The sequence below is a fragment of the Podarcis melisellensis genome, assembly GCF_964234715.1.
Source record: "Podarcis melisellensis genome assembly, chromosome: 6".
Taxonomy (NCBI): Eukaryota; Metazoa; Chordata; class Lepidosauria; order Squamata; family Lacertidae; genus Podarcis; species Podarcis melisellensis.
In genome coordinates this window covers 30,656,956-30,670,049 of record NC_138538.1, presented here as the reverse complement: position 1 = coordinate 30,670,049, position 13,094 = coordinate 30,656,956, and the positions used below count along the sequence as shown (strand labels likewise).

At 39.6% G+C, this 13,094-nt stretch overlaps 1 protein-coding gene and 1 long non-coding RNA gene across 5 annotated transcripts in view; one reads left to right on the top strand and one right to left on the bottom strand.

The window, feature by feature from the left end:
* Positions 1-960: 960 nt before the first annotated feature.
* Positions 961-13,094, bottom strand: part of RBM39 (RNA binding motif protein 39) — a 33,431-nt gene continuing 21,297 nt past the window's right edge. For all 4 annotated transcript variants that reach the window (XM_081917003.1, XM_081917004.1, XM_081917005.1 and 1 more), the window contains 10 exons: positions 11,352-11,504; positions 10,304-10,441; positions 9,542-9,607; positions 8,377-8,581; positions 7,271-7,348; positions 6,476-6,508; positions 4,779-4,854; positions 4,565-4,670; positions 3,190-3,268; positions 961-1,953 (listed from right to left, as the gene is read on the bottom strand). In XM_081917003.1, coding sequence (XP_081773129.1) covers positions 1,853-1,953; positions 3,190-3,268; positions 4,565-4,670; positions 4,779-4,854; positions 6,476-6,508; positions 7,271-7,348; positions 8,377-8,581; positions 9,542-9,607; positions 10,304-10,441; positions 11,352-11,504 — 1,035 coding nt within the window. In that variant the 3' untranslated portion in view covers positions 961-1,852. The remainder of the gene's footprint in view (positions 1,954-3,189; positions 3,269-4,564; positions 4,671-4,778; positions 4,855-6,475; positions 6,509-7,270; positions 7,349-8,376; positions 8,582-9,541; positions 9,608-10,303; positions 10,442-11,351; positions 11,505-13,094) is intronic.
* LOC309373208 lies at positions 4,861-6,469 on the top strand. Its single transcript, XR_014169841.1, has 3 exons — positions 4,861-5,227; positions 5,266-5,577; positions 5,818-6,469. It is a non-coding gene; the product is annotated as an uncharacterized lncRNA (long non-coding RNA).

Genomic DNA, 13,094 nt, shown 5'->3' with positions numbered 1-13,094 from the left:
ATGAGAACTTGTTTGGGTATGTTGTGAATTGATTTGGCACATTCACCAGATTAACTATTTTCACTTAATAGGCATAGTTAGTTATATAGGGTGCCACCCAACTGAATGGTGTCACTTATAAAATAATTCATTTTTACAGTTTCTCATTTAGTTTCAAATTTGTCTGAGTATAGCCTTCTCAAGATATAACCAAATTAACAAAACTTTTAGTTTAAAAATGTTGTTTAGTTTAAAAATGCTTTCCATCAGTTGTCAAGGGCCACACACTTTACAGATAGGTTATTTAGGTGATATAGTATCCTATGTTGCAATTCGAGCTTTAACAGCTGCATGGCTGTTAGCGGCAGACAGGTGAACCTAAGTTCGATTTTTTTGTGTTCACTGGAATTCACACATGGGAGTTGTAAGTACCCATCTGGCAACCTTTGCCATCCACATAGACATTATAGAGTAGTCCAGAAGAAAAGGCCATCAAAGTCATTGTGAGGAGTAAGAGATGATACAACACTGGGTATGGACTTGCTTCTGCACTACTTGTGCTGAGCAGAGTAGTACACTGCTCCAACTAACAGGCAGGCCTCACTAGGTTTTCCCCCTCCATTGGTGAACTTCGTCTGTCCCATGTCTCATTTGTACAAGAGAAGATGATAGCTGTGTATGCTTCCAACATTTAGTAACAGCAGCAGTCAATCTGTGGTCATGCAAACACTCCTGAAATTCCAAATGTGCCTGTAGGCCCAAGGTGGTTAGGGACCCCTCCTCTACACCATGACAAATGTAGCTTGGTTTTTAAACTAATAAATTCTGGTGGATGTGTGTAAGGAAAAACTGAGTGCACTAAGGCGAACAGAGGGAGGGAGGGAAAGAGAAACTCAAACTGTTGCTGATTTTCCAGCATTTTAACTATTCACAATTTGCATTTTTCTGGTTACACCTAATTTGAGTTCTCAAAAATAATGCTTTTGGAGGCCTTTAGGAGAATTTTATTGAGTGGTTCTTACAAAGATCATTGCAATATGAAAGTCATTTGTTGATAGAAATATCAAGCTGTTTTGTCAAACACATTGAAGTAACCCAAAAATATATTTCAGAGCTCACAGAGCTTAAAAAAGAGCAGATTATATGCAACCAGACAAAATATATTCCTGCATTTCCTACTTCAACTTTCAAACTTAGGTACATTCCCTGCAATCAATGGAACTTTAATCTGGAAATGCAGAGATAGCTTTGTTTGGAATTCTAAACACACCTTACACCTTATTTACAAGAAACTTTTACAGAGACAATCAAAAGTTACCATCTAGAAATAAAATCTTCTATAATCCTCCAAATTTTGCCAACTGGTCAACATTAAGTGAGCAGAACAGCTGGCCAAAGAAATCACTCAGTAGCCTCTCAAATTTTTGATCCATACAAAACACACTAAATATGTCCAGTTAAATCTGATATTAACCTTTAGCAGAGCATCTACATTTAGGTGAATGTAAAATGTAATACCTGCATTAAAAGAAAAGGCTTGTGAAACATTAAAATTTATGTCCTGTCCACCTTTTACAGAAAAATCTTTTCTATGAGCTACATCTGTTCCTACAGATCACTTTAGCCAAATGTTCTAAATGTACAAGAATTACAAGGCAGAACAAGTAGTCAGCTTTGTATACAGTGGGAATGCTAATCAAGAGAATGAACACACAGCATTCCTGCTTACTCTATTTTTTGTTTTTCGTTTAAAAGTAACAGGAAATGTACACAAAAGGACTTTACAGCCTTTCCTTTTGTCTTCTTCTAATTAAAAAGGTAACTCAAGTCTTCCTTCAAAAATAGCTATGTACAAAACTGACTAAATCCATCTTCATCGCCGAGCAGGAACCAAGAGCTGGGTTGCATTCATAGAATCAGGGAAAAGGTTGTGGTATGTTGGAAGTGGTACGTACGCTGCTGTGATCATTTTACCTAAAAGAAACGAGAGAGGGAAAAACTGCTTAAAATTCTTGCTTACTTTTTAAACAAGAATGAACAAAATGAGAAAGGTGCAATGCCTATGAAGTTCATTACAAGACCTCCAAGGAATATTGTTTTAGTAAACTTCTATCCTCACAATGCATCTACAATGCTCAGGGAGGTTTTCAACAACAAAAAGAAGAAAAAACCATAAAAATCATCTGTCCAACAAGAGCAATACTTTCCAGATTTAGAACTTGTTAATCAGTCCAATGAAAAAAATATTAAGGTTACAGTAAGTTAACAGTAAAATATCACTGAGTAAGGCAGGGGTTTTCAACCAGTGTGCCATGGCACCCGGGGGGCCTTGAATGATGGTCAGGTGCTGCAGGGAAAGGTGCCTCCTTACACTGCCTTACAGGGGCCTGGGAAGCACCCCCTGGCCAGCTCCAGAGAAACCGGGGAGCTTGTAGCCGGGTCTGCTGCAACTAACAGCTGTGCAAGCCTTTTGAGAGGCAGAGACGCAAGAAGGCATCAGAAGGGGGAGGGAAAGAAAGACGGACAGGGGCCAGTGTTGCCCGTGGTCCCCCTGACCATCATTCAAGGCACCCCAGGGTGACACAGCACACTGGTTGAAAACCACTGCTGTAACGTACAAAAATCTGTCTGGCAAAGAAGGATGGGGCATCAAAGGCTACACTAAACTTAAATGGAACTGTTGATACTCTTGTAATATAATTGTTGGGAAAGTATCCTGGGTAAGGGATGGCAAACTGAAAACAGGTGGAAGGGTTATATATCTCACCCAGCAATTGCCCAAGTGGGAAGAAATAACCTTCTTCCCAAAAATGTCAATTCCATCTGAGTTCAACTGCAAATCATCAATCTATTCTAGACAATTAAAAGTATTAGAACTTATTTAAGCGGCACAAATCAACATGTGTTCTAAGGGCACTGGCTTACTAGCTCTGAAGATAAATTTGCAAGAAGTATGGTAGAGATGCTGTCGTTCTCAGTGGAAGCCTGCAAACTGATACCACTTCTCCCAAGTACTTGTGATTACCTAGTTTTATAGGTGGTGTTCTAAGAAACAACTCCCCTAACTATTTATTTCTCAAAGTCCCAGCTGCTTATCTATACCTATTACCTGTTAGACAGCAACAAGGCAAATATTACCTGAGGGTAATAGGGCGGTATATAAATTCTAATTCTAATAATAATAGTAATAAACAACTTCAGTTCACATACCTGCAAACCACCTTCCATGTAATGCATTGACAGCTGCAATTGCTGCAGCTATTGAAGGGCATTTGACATACACATTACCCTGAAATACAAACAACATTTACTGCATTTAACAGAACCGTTCACTTGCAGTTCAACAGAAATCAACAATTCAAGTTGCTGGAACAATACAGATTAAATGTGAATAAATATTTTAATCCGTCAAATGAATTTAATATACTTATATCCTGCCTTTTCTGCACAAAGTTAATTCAAGGCAGCTTATGCTAAAGTACATCATGCAAGTAATAAAAAAAAAGGAAAAAGGAAAGCAATTTGTTCTGAATGTTTAACCTGATACAAAGGTCTGATGGTAGCATTTTGTACCAACTGAAGTTTCCAAAAGCTTTTAAAGGGCAGTGCCACAAAAAGCTTGAGGTAACGAAGGCTTGAAAGACTGTGGCATGGTCCAGTTTCATCAGAAATGGTTGTATCTGGCATATCAGTCAAAGGTGAGCACATAGCCACCTGTGCATCTGAAAGCAGAACTAGATTAAGGAGCACTCCTACATGATTTTGTAGGGCAGAGATGGGGAATCTGTGGTATTTCAGTTGTTTCTGGACTACAATTCCCACCATCTCTGACCACTAGCCATGTTGGCTGAGGTAGGTTGGGAGTTCAACAACATCTGGAGTACTACAGGTTCCCCATCAAAGTTTTAGGTGCATGCAAATCTCATTTAGGTTTCAAAGTGTTATCTTTTTTCCTTTAACTGAGATGGCCTATGGCAGAGCTTTCCAAACTGTGTCATGACATGTTAGTGTATCAGCTGTGGTGTGGTGTGTCACATGAACACTCCCCACGCTCCTCCCAGGGTTGGAAAGGGGTTAGTCTAACCTCCGGTTTGCTAGTAAAACTGAATTACTGTGTCCATGCAGTACTTACTGAACCTATATTCTTTGCAGCCAGTGATTCAGGATTCATAAGCATGTATTTTAACCTTGCAATGATGTAAATAGTAATTGAATCAATGTCTGTACAGTGGTACCTCGGGTTACATATGCTTCAGGTTACATACGCCGCTAACCCAGAAATAGTACCTCGGGTTAAGAACTTTGCTTCAGGATGAGAACAGAAATCGTGCTCTGGACATCCGGAACGAATTAAGTACTTAATCTGAGGTACCACTGTATAGACTTTTTGTTCACTGACAACTGAGTAACAGAGTTTTCTGGCATCACACAGAGAATACTATAGTCTGGTCTGTTTGTAGAACATAAAATGCTCCCAAAGTACTTGACCATACTATTAGTAGTACAGTGGTGTAAAGCCACATCTTGTAGAAGTATAGGAACAGATAGAAGTTACCACCTTTGGGTACTGATTTAATCAACATACCTGAGCTGAATTTTTGTCTACATAAATATGGACAACGCCTCCATGTTTGTTACACTCCTCAATCACATCATCCTTAATTTCTGTATCCCAGCCAGCGTCTTCTTCACTGAAGAGTAAGACAATACACAAATTAATTAATTATTCTTCATATGTATACTGAAAATAGAGAAATAAAACAGATTTTACAAAAAGAGAGAGAGAGAGATTAACTTACGTTTGAGGATTAAACATATTGGAGAGCTGGAAGCACTGTGTTGCAAGTGGTTGTACAGAAGCAGCTGCAGCCAACACTGGAGAGGAAAGTGTAGAGTAAGTTTCTCCTTATTTTAAGAAGCACAAAATTCAGGGTGGGATACACCTAAAAGCCCTGTCAGCAGAAGCCCTGTGCGTAACAGACTTTCTTCATTTCTTTCCCTCCCCCGCAATTGGCTGAGAGAGGCATGCCAGCGGAGGCAGATTGGTTCCCCTGGCAAGCTGATACACTTGCACAGGCAGAACGTTTGTAATATCACAATGCCGAATTCCACCCTCAGATTACAACTAAGACTTTAAAAGTATCAGGGCAAACTCTATTGAAAATTTATCATAATACGACGTTACAAAATAGAAAACCAAGGTTTACAAAATATGATTCTGTTGCAAGAATACATTTCCTAATAAGCAGTCTTTCACATTCAATTTTTTAAAAACTGGAGTTCTAGTTCAAAGGCTTTAATATGGGCAAGGAGGTCAGGAGATATATTTTGCATTCAATTTGTTGAGCACTGTGCTAACAAGTAACCTGACTGCATTATGTCCCTGTCAAGAAGCACCAAGTAACTTGAACAGCGATCTGAATTCACGGGTTGTAATTAACTAAGTCCTACTTAGAGCAGAGGTGCCAAAGTTAATGAACCTAATTTTAACATGCCTTATTAACTTCAATAGGCCTACTCCCATCCCCATTTCTGAGGACAAGATACTGTTTGAAACATATAGGGAGGAATTTAACATTGTGCTAAGCAGATTGCTCTGTTGGAATTTCTGATGCAATGATCTCTCTTTTTCTCCCCCTGTGCACTGTTTCCAGGGTGTTCCCTGCCCCTCAACCAATTTAGGAGAAGGATAAGTTCTTGCAAAGGCTTCCATTGGCAGGGCTTGTTATTTGAATATTGCACATACATTTTGCATTACTAAAGTCGTAAATAATGCCCGGGGGGGGGGGGGTCAAAGGGGCTCCAATAAAACAACATATGGCTCCTTTAACTAGGGAGACTGTCAACTGTTTATTTCTTCCTTCATCTTGCACCAGACAAATAAGTTTGCATAAATGTCCTTAGATCAAAAGAGCCTATGCTTTACAAAATTAAGATCCAACTCAGAAATGGCCCTGGAGCAAGTAGAGTACAACTGAGTGGACTGTCTGAGAACAATAAGACTACACCCAAAATCCCAATAGTGTATATATAGGTTTTTGAGTGTCAGCACGTCCACACCAGAATTGGTGAAAAATGAAATTCTTTTAGAAGAGGAACTGGAAAATAGAAATAAACCTTTTCTATCTGACCCAGTGCTTTATTATTTACTTTAACAAAAGACAACAGCTCAAATGTCATCTTCATACTGGATCCACTAATATCACCTTATCTTAACTAGGTGAGCATCCATTTCTCCTTGCTACCAAGTTCTGTAGCCAAGTATGATAGGCTGAATGCAGTGGAAGTTTTCTCCTGTGTCCAAGGCTTGGACAGGGAAAGAAAAAGGATAAATTCATGCTGTATCTTTTCTTCTCCAAACTGTTGGGAACTGTCTAAAGCTTCTGAGAGTTCCTCTCGCAAGTAGTAAGGAGCACTTGTCCTTGCTCTCAGGCAGGTGGAATTGTAAATGCCTGTCTTTCTAGCAATACACAACTCTATTCAAAATCAGTCTCACCTTCACTCTGCTGTGAAAGTCGTGTCTGTAAATCTAAAGAAAAATATTGCAGAGAACATTTCAATATAATATTTGGAATGCAAATTTCTCTCTCACACCCCTTAACGCTCTAAAGAGTACCAACCATTCCTCTAAGAAAATTTGTCACTGTTTATTACATAAGCTAGCAGACAAGAAGCAATAAAAGAAAGAGGTCATATGAAAATTTCACAAGCAATTCAAGACTGGTTATGCGAAATGTGTCCTGTATATCCTGCCTATTCTGGACACGATTATGTGTACTCTCTCTGAAAGAACAGATTCATAATTCAGGGGTTCTCTGTCACTTTAGGCTCAGGTAGACTCAGTGACTAGGAGTGCCTTTTACAAGTTATGGTTATCAACTATGGCTGTTCTTGGACAGGGATAGCCTGATCACTAGTAGCTTCAAAACTCATTACTACAATGATTCTGTAGAACTCCCTCACAACTGATATTATACAGGGCCTTCTGATAGTTGAACTTCAGGTGCCTGAAAACCTTTCTATTTCAGCAAGCATTTAAATACATTCTGTTTTTATGATTAATTTTATTTCCTACATAAAATTTTATTCACTGTTACTTTTGTAATCTGTTTGTACCCTGCTTAGCAATTTCTGTGACTAAGTGGTATATAATTGAAATAAATTAAATAAAGTGATACAGAAAATTGCTGTGGTTGTGCAAATCAGCTAACATATCATAATCAACAGGTGAGTAAGTTATCTTCCTTAAGAATAACTTCCAGAATACAGTATTTAGAAAAAACAATTTTACCTGCTACAGCGCTAAATGCTAATGATCCACTCATCTGTAGAGCTTGCTGTGCAGCTGGAGGAATTTGCAAGCCAGTACCTGGAATAGAAAGCCATTAATCTATCTTGTGCTAGAGGGTCTACATTTAACTAGGATACTAAAATTATGAAAAATTGTTTTGTGCTACAAGTACAAACCAGAATGAGCCCAATCAAAGTTACTAGCTTTACAGTTATCCCTTCCCACTTCCACAAGGTTTGGGAAGACTTCTGCTGTGTTTAATTTCCAGACAGCACAGTTTAACAACAAACTCTGATTAGTTAAAGCCAGTGTCATTACCCATGGTTTAAAGTTTACTAACTTTGAAGCTTACAAGTTTATTTTAAACCTTGATTCTGATTAGCACCTTGTGACAAGCTAGGATTCACAAAACTCAAAGAAAATGCAGCAGGCATTTATTTCCCAGCTGCACAGGAGGAGGAAAGAGAAATAGGAAGTGCAGCTTTAGGTTTGTTCACCTCATGCCCATAGTACTAAATCATGGTTTTAGCACTGTATGCAAACCAGCTTAAAGTCTTGGGAATCAATGTAGCCAAACTAGAAGGTCTACAACATGGAGATGACTATGTCCCACTTAGCTAGAAAAACTTGGCAGTGAGCTTTCCTTTAGACTGAAATCATATAGTAGTGATTGATTTATTGCTCAGATAAATCTTGGCGTCCAGCCCGCTTCGGCTGTGCAGCTCCTGGCCAGGCCTCGGACTTCAAAGGCCACATTCCGATGCTCTGAGCACAAACGCAGAGATCAGCAGCGGTAAGGGAAGCTTCAAAAAACTCCAGTGCTTGCTTCAGTGTGCTTAAATAAAGTCCACTCAGGATCTTAGCAGCTAAAAGCAGTTTTATTTACAGCAGACTATCCATTGTCGAACAGCATTGTGAAAACACGTCCACTCTCCTCAAAAGCGAAAGTAGAGAGAGAGAACAAAGACCTGAGAGACTCGGAAATGACGCAGTCTCCCCCCTCCCAACAGTAGGCAGGGCGTACACTCTGAGCTGTTTAACCCTGTAAGCTTAGGTTCTCTTCACAAAAATACCATATGTACTATGCTTTTTACAAATGTACTTACCCTCAGCAAGTCTTGCCATCAACTGAAGACGGCCAGTTGTTCCCAAGTCAATTCCAGTCCTTTCCAGTTCATCACTGTCCAAAAACGAGCTAGCACTGGATGCATCTGTACGTTCAGTTACATGACCTACTTTCATTGGCCTGCCAGCTAGTTCAAACCCATTTAGTTGTTCCAAGGCCTTTTTAGCACACTCAGAGTCTGAAAACTAAAAAAATTAATCTATGGTCATTTAAAATACAGTTTTAAAAATGAAACTATTAAGTTTCAGTCATCAAGCTAATACTAGAACCCTTCAAATAACTGGTTTAGTGTGACAGAAGCCACAATGTATTTGATTTTTTTGCTATAAAACCATAGGTACAGACATTTACATGGGAGCCCAAACTAACTGCCAGGCAATGCAAACCATGGCATACTTCCACCGGGTTTAAGGGGTTGTAGAGTTTGTCAACTTGATGTTTGCATTTAGTAATTTTATGTAACTTGAGAAGTTGCACACTTGTCTATGGACAATTTTGCCTTCATCCTTTCATTTTCAATTTGCTTTTATCAACACAGCAACATACAGTCGTACCTTGGAAGTCAAACGAAATCCGTTCCGGAAGTCCATTCAACTTCCAAAACGTTCGGAAACCAAAGCTGCAGAAGCCCCGTTGGGCATTTGGGTTTCAAAGAATATTTGCAAACCGGAATACTCACTTCCGGGTTTGCAGCATTTGGGAGCCAAAACGTCCAAGTAGCAAGGCATTCAGGATCCATGATATGACTGTACTCTACTGAATGCTATTATCTGGTAGTGAAGCAGCCATCTTCATTTAGCACACTCCAACTTGAAGTCCAGTACAATAGCAGTCGTTGCTCATGTTTAATAAAAACTGGAATTATTCTACCATTGTGAACATACCCAAAACTTGGGGCTTAGTACCTAACTTTCAGAATTATTCATGTTTATGACTTAAAATATTTTATCTTCAACTTCTTTCAGGGCACATTATAAAAGGTGTGGTACATATTGTAATTTTACACATGTAAACTAAAACTAAGTTAAGGATCACAAGTCTAAAAAAATCAGAACATCTTAAGATCTAAGAATTTTTACTTGGAAACAATATATTCAATTGACATCAGTAGAACCTGTTTGCCACAATAAACTTTATAAACTTACAGTAATAAATCCATATCCTTTGGAACGTCCAGTTTCACTGTCCATCATCAGCTGAATGCTTTCAATCTGCAAAGACCAGTACTAATTAGTATATAAGACCTACTGTCATCAATTTTTATTTTATAGAACAGGATGTAGAAGAAAACAAAGTCTGTTTGTCCAGGACCATAATGCAAATTGGAATATGCACAGAATGTTCTAGTAGCTCCCTTGGATGTTTGAAATCCTCAAGATTTGGATCGTGAAATCCTAAAGAATAGATGTGTCACACATAATACTAAATCATACTTTGGTGCTATGCCTAAGTGCTCCGTTCTCAGACCATCAACTGCAGTTACAACCAAACATTCCAATTGTGATATTGCCTGAAAACTGGGACTGTAAACTGGAGAGTGAGGAGGAAAGGGAGCACAAGATGTGATCCCATGGTGCAAAACCACGGTTTGATGTTATCACAGTGTTGTTGAAAGCACAAACCAGAATAATATTGCAGTTAGATAGATGAAATATTATTTTAATTTTTACAATCTGCTATGAAAGCAGTCTACGCAACTTGGCATCCACTACTATAGAAGTGCAACTGTAAGTTACTCAATCAAGACTGGTCTTTAGGGTCAAATGAATACATGTAGTTTTTATTTCTACTTGAACTAACATTTTTTAAAATCAGAGAACGGAAGTTAGGCAATTAAACCTTTCAGGAATTCATAATTCTGTCACTACTACTAGGTGCAGTTGTCCCCAATGAACTAAAAAACTTACCCGCCCAAAAGGTTCAAAGATTCCACGAAGCATATCTTCAGTTATATTGAAGTGTAATGATCCCACATACAGTCTCATGGGGCCTGCGCTTCCTTTTTGTAGGTTATTAGCCATTGCTGCTGCTCTGTTTTTCTCTGCCTAGAAAAGTTATCCCAAATAGAAACAATACACATTACTAAATAAAGTTTAAATAAAGTTTAACAGTTAACTGTCCTACATTTAACTGAGGAATGCTTCAGACTGTATTCAAAACTGGGTGGGTGTGGGAGGGAGAGGAGTACACTACAGAGTAGGTCAAGTTCAAAAATTGTATTCTTACATTAAGCAAAAAAACAAAGCATGCATATTAGCAGAAGCCCACCAACTCACTGTATGTTTAGTGCACTCAAAAATAAGTACTAAAAAAGGGGGGGGGGCTTCCAATTATTCAAGATTAGGAGTTTGCTGTCATCACCAGTATTTTTAGTGCCAAACAAGTTTTAACTAAGCATTCACCATCTTAAAAATGCAACTGTTTATAAATTAGAAGTGATTTCCACCTTTTGGTCTACTATCAAGTACTGTTTATCGTAAGTAACTAGGCACAAGCGTTAAGAAATATACTATTATTATTATTAACAATAATATTCAAGTAGATGGCATTTCAATTTGCAAATAGGCATGCTAGTTTATTCTAATAAACTTTTTTATCTGCCATCTCTGTCTCTTAGCTGTTATCAATCATTGTTTGGTCAAACTACTTTTGAAAAGTTCCCTAATCTTCAACAGCACTTTGAGGTATGGCACAGGTTGACAAACTCAAACAACTGAAGTAAAAAATATACTGGTCATATTCAAGCGCCGTGTATAACCCTAAGTGACACTTCAGATCTATCCAGAGTTGAGAATGGAATGTAAGGACTCGATCACAAGTGACTCATAGAATTGTAGAGTTGCAAGGGACCCGGAGGGTCATCTAATCCACCCCCTGCAATGCAAGAATAAAGTGCACATGAAGTAAGATTTACTGATCATAACGGAGTTAGAACAGAAATTAGTATCAACTTACTTGAGATGCTTGTACAATAATTGGTACCCCCAAAACTCGCTGTCCTGTTAATCCAATTGCCAAAGGTACTGAACTAACGTCAACAAATTCCACATAAGCAATTCCCTTGGAACGTCTGGAGTTTCTGTCTGAAATCATGCGTACATCACGGACCTAGAAAAATGGGAACAGATAAAACTTGTTTTACCTATTTGAAAAGTTTAATTGCATTTCCTACAGAGTGCCTTCAAATTAAAAATTATGTTTTCAATCCTCTCTCATGCCTGCAGATAAACTTGTGAAAACATACAAGCAGTGCCATTTTTCAGTATTCAAGGAATGGTGCTTCAGTGCCCTAACAGGTACCCTAGTGCCCCTCAAAAACTTTCAATTGTTCCTTCAAATAATTAGCCAAGTATTTTCCAAATTTTGCTACAATGTTACCATCTTATTTTGAAAGCAAGACACAAAACAGGGACATACTGAGGAAGCCAGCTTGCCTTCATTCCTGACACCCGCTCTGCACTGCGCTCGGGGTGTGTGTTAGAGCACCGGGGGGTGGGGGTGGGGGGGACACGGTGCCCTGAGGGAGGGCTGGTGTCTATGTGTGTGGGGGGGGGTGTTCTGCAGGGCACTAACTTAGGGATGGGGCATGACTGGACTCGAAACGAAAAGATGCAGAAGGAGAAAGACTGAGGTGGAGGGAAAGAGTGAGGATGCCGTGGGGGTGGGGGGAGGCAGGGAAGGAGAATTGCAGAGCAAGGAAGAAGCAACTCAGAAGAGTTGAGAGAGAGAGAGAGAGAGAGAGAGAGAGAGAGAGAGAGAGAGAGAAGCTGGCTTCTCAGATCTGTCCAAACTAATATAAAAATATAGTTTGACTTTTCTCACTTGCTTAGTTACTTGTTCATCTAGTAACTAATTGAATCTATCATGATGATATCCAAACATAACTACTGTATCTGTGAAATAAAGATCCCTTTATCCCTCTCTCTATCTTAAACGACTTTGGAGGGTAGTAGATCGCCGCCAGTTTTTGATACTTGTTGGTAGATTGCAACCTACTTGAGGTTGGACATGCCTGTTCTAGACAATCTGGTGTAGTAACAACTGTGAAACTTTCAGAGTCAAAAGTGTCAGCATCTTACACCATCAGAAAAGCAAGCAAATTATGGATGGATCCTGAGATTCTGTTTTTGCCAAATCCCCTCTCCCCACACCCCTGAAAGTCTACTCCAGAGGGGAAGAGAGGAAAATCAACAGAACTGCCTTTTCCCCTGATGTTAGATGGAGGCTGCACAGAATGGCACCTTAGGATCCAATCACATTTTTTGCCAACACGCACAAGTTACTTACTTTCTCCTGTTTCCAAAGTGTTGCAAAAATAATGGAACAGGACAATCCTACTGTAACTTGTTTTTGTGCATGTCAGACATGTCCAATCAGTCAACCACAATCGACCAATAGATCACAGGAGTGATCCTAGTCTATCGTGGGATTAAATAAAGTGGGCAAGGAATGTCGCCGCACGTTCCCCTGGCTCCTGCCGCAGGGAAGGCAAGCACAAGGAATGTTGCCCAGCTCAACCTTCCCGCCAGCAGCAGGACCCAGCGCCAGGGGGAGGGACATTCCTTGCCTGCTCACTTGCTGTCCAGCCCGGTTGCAGTGGCGGCCCCATGGGTCCCTCCACCGCTGGGAAGGCAGGCTTGGGCGAAATTCCTTGCGCTTGATTCCCGGCCTTCACTGCTGCAGCAGTGGCCCTGGGTC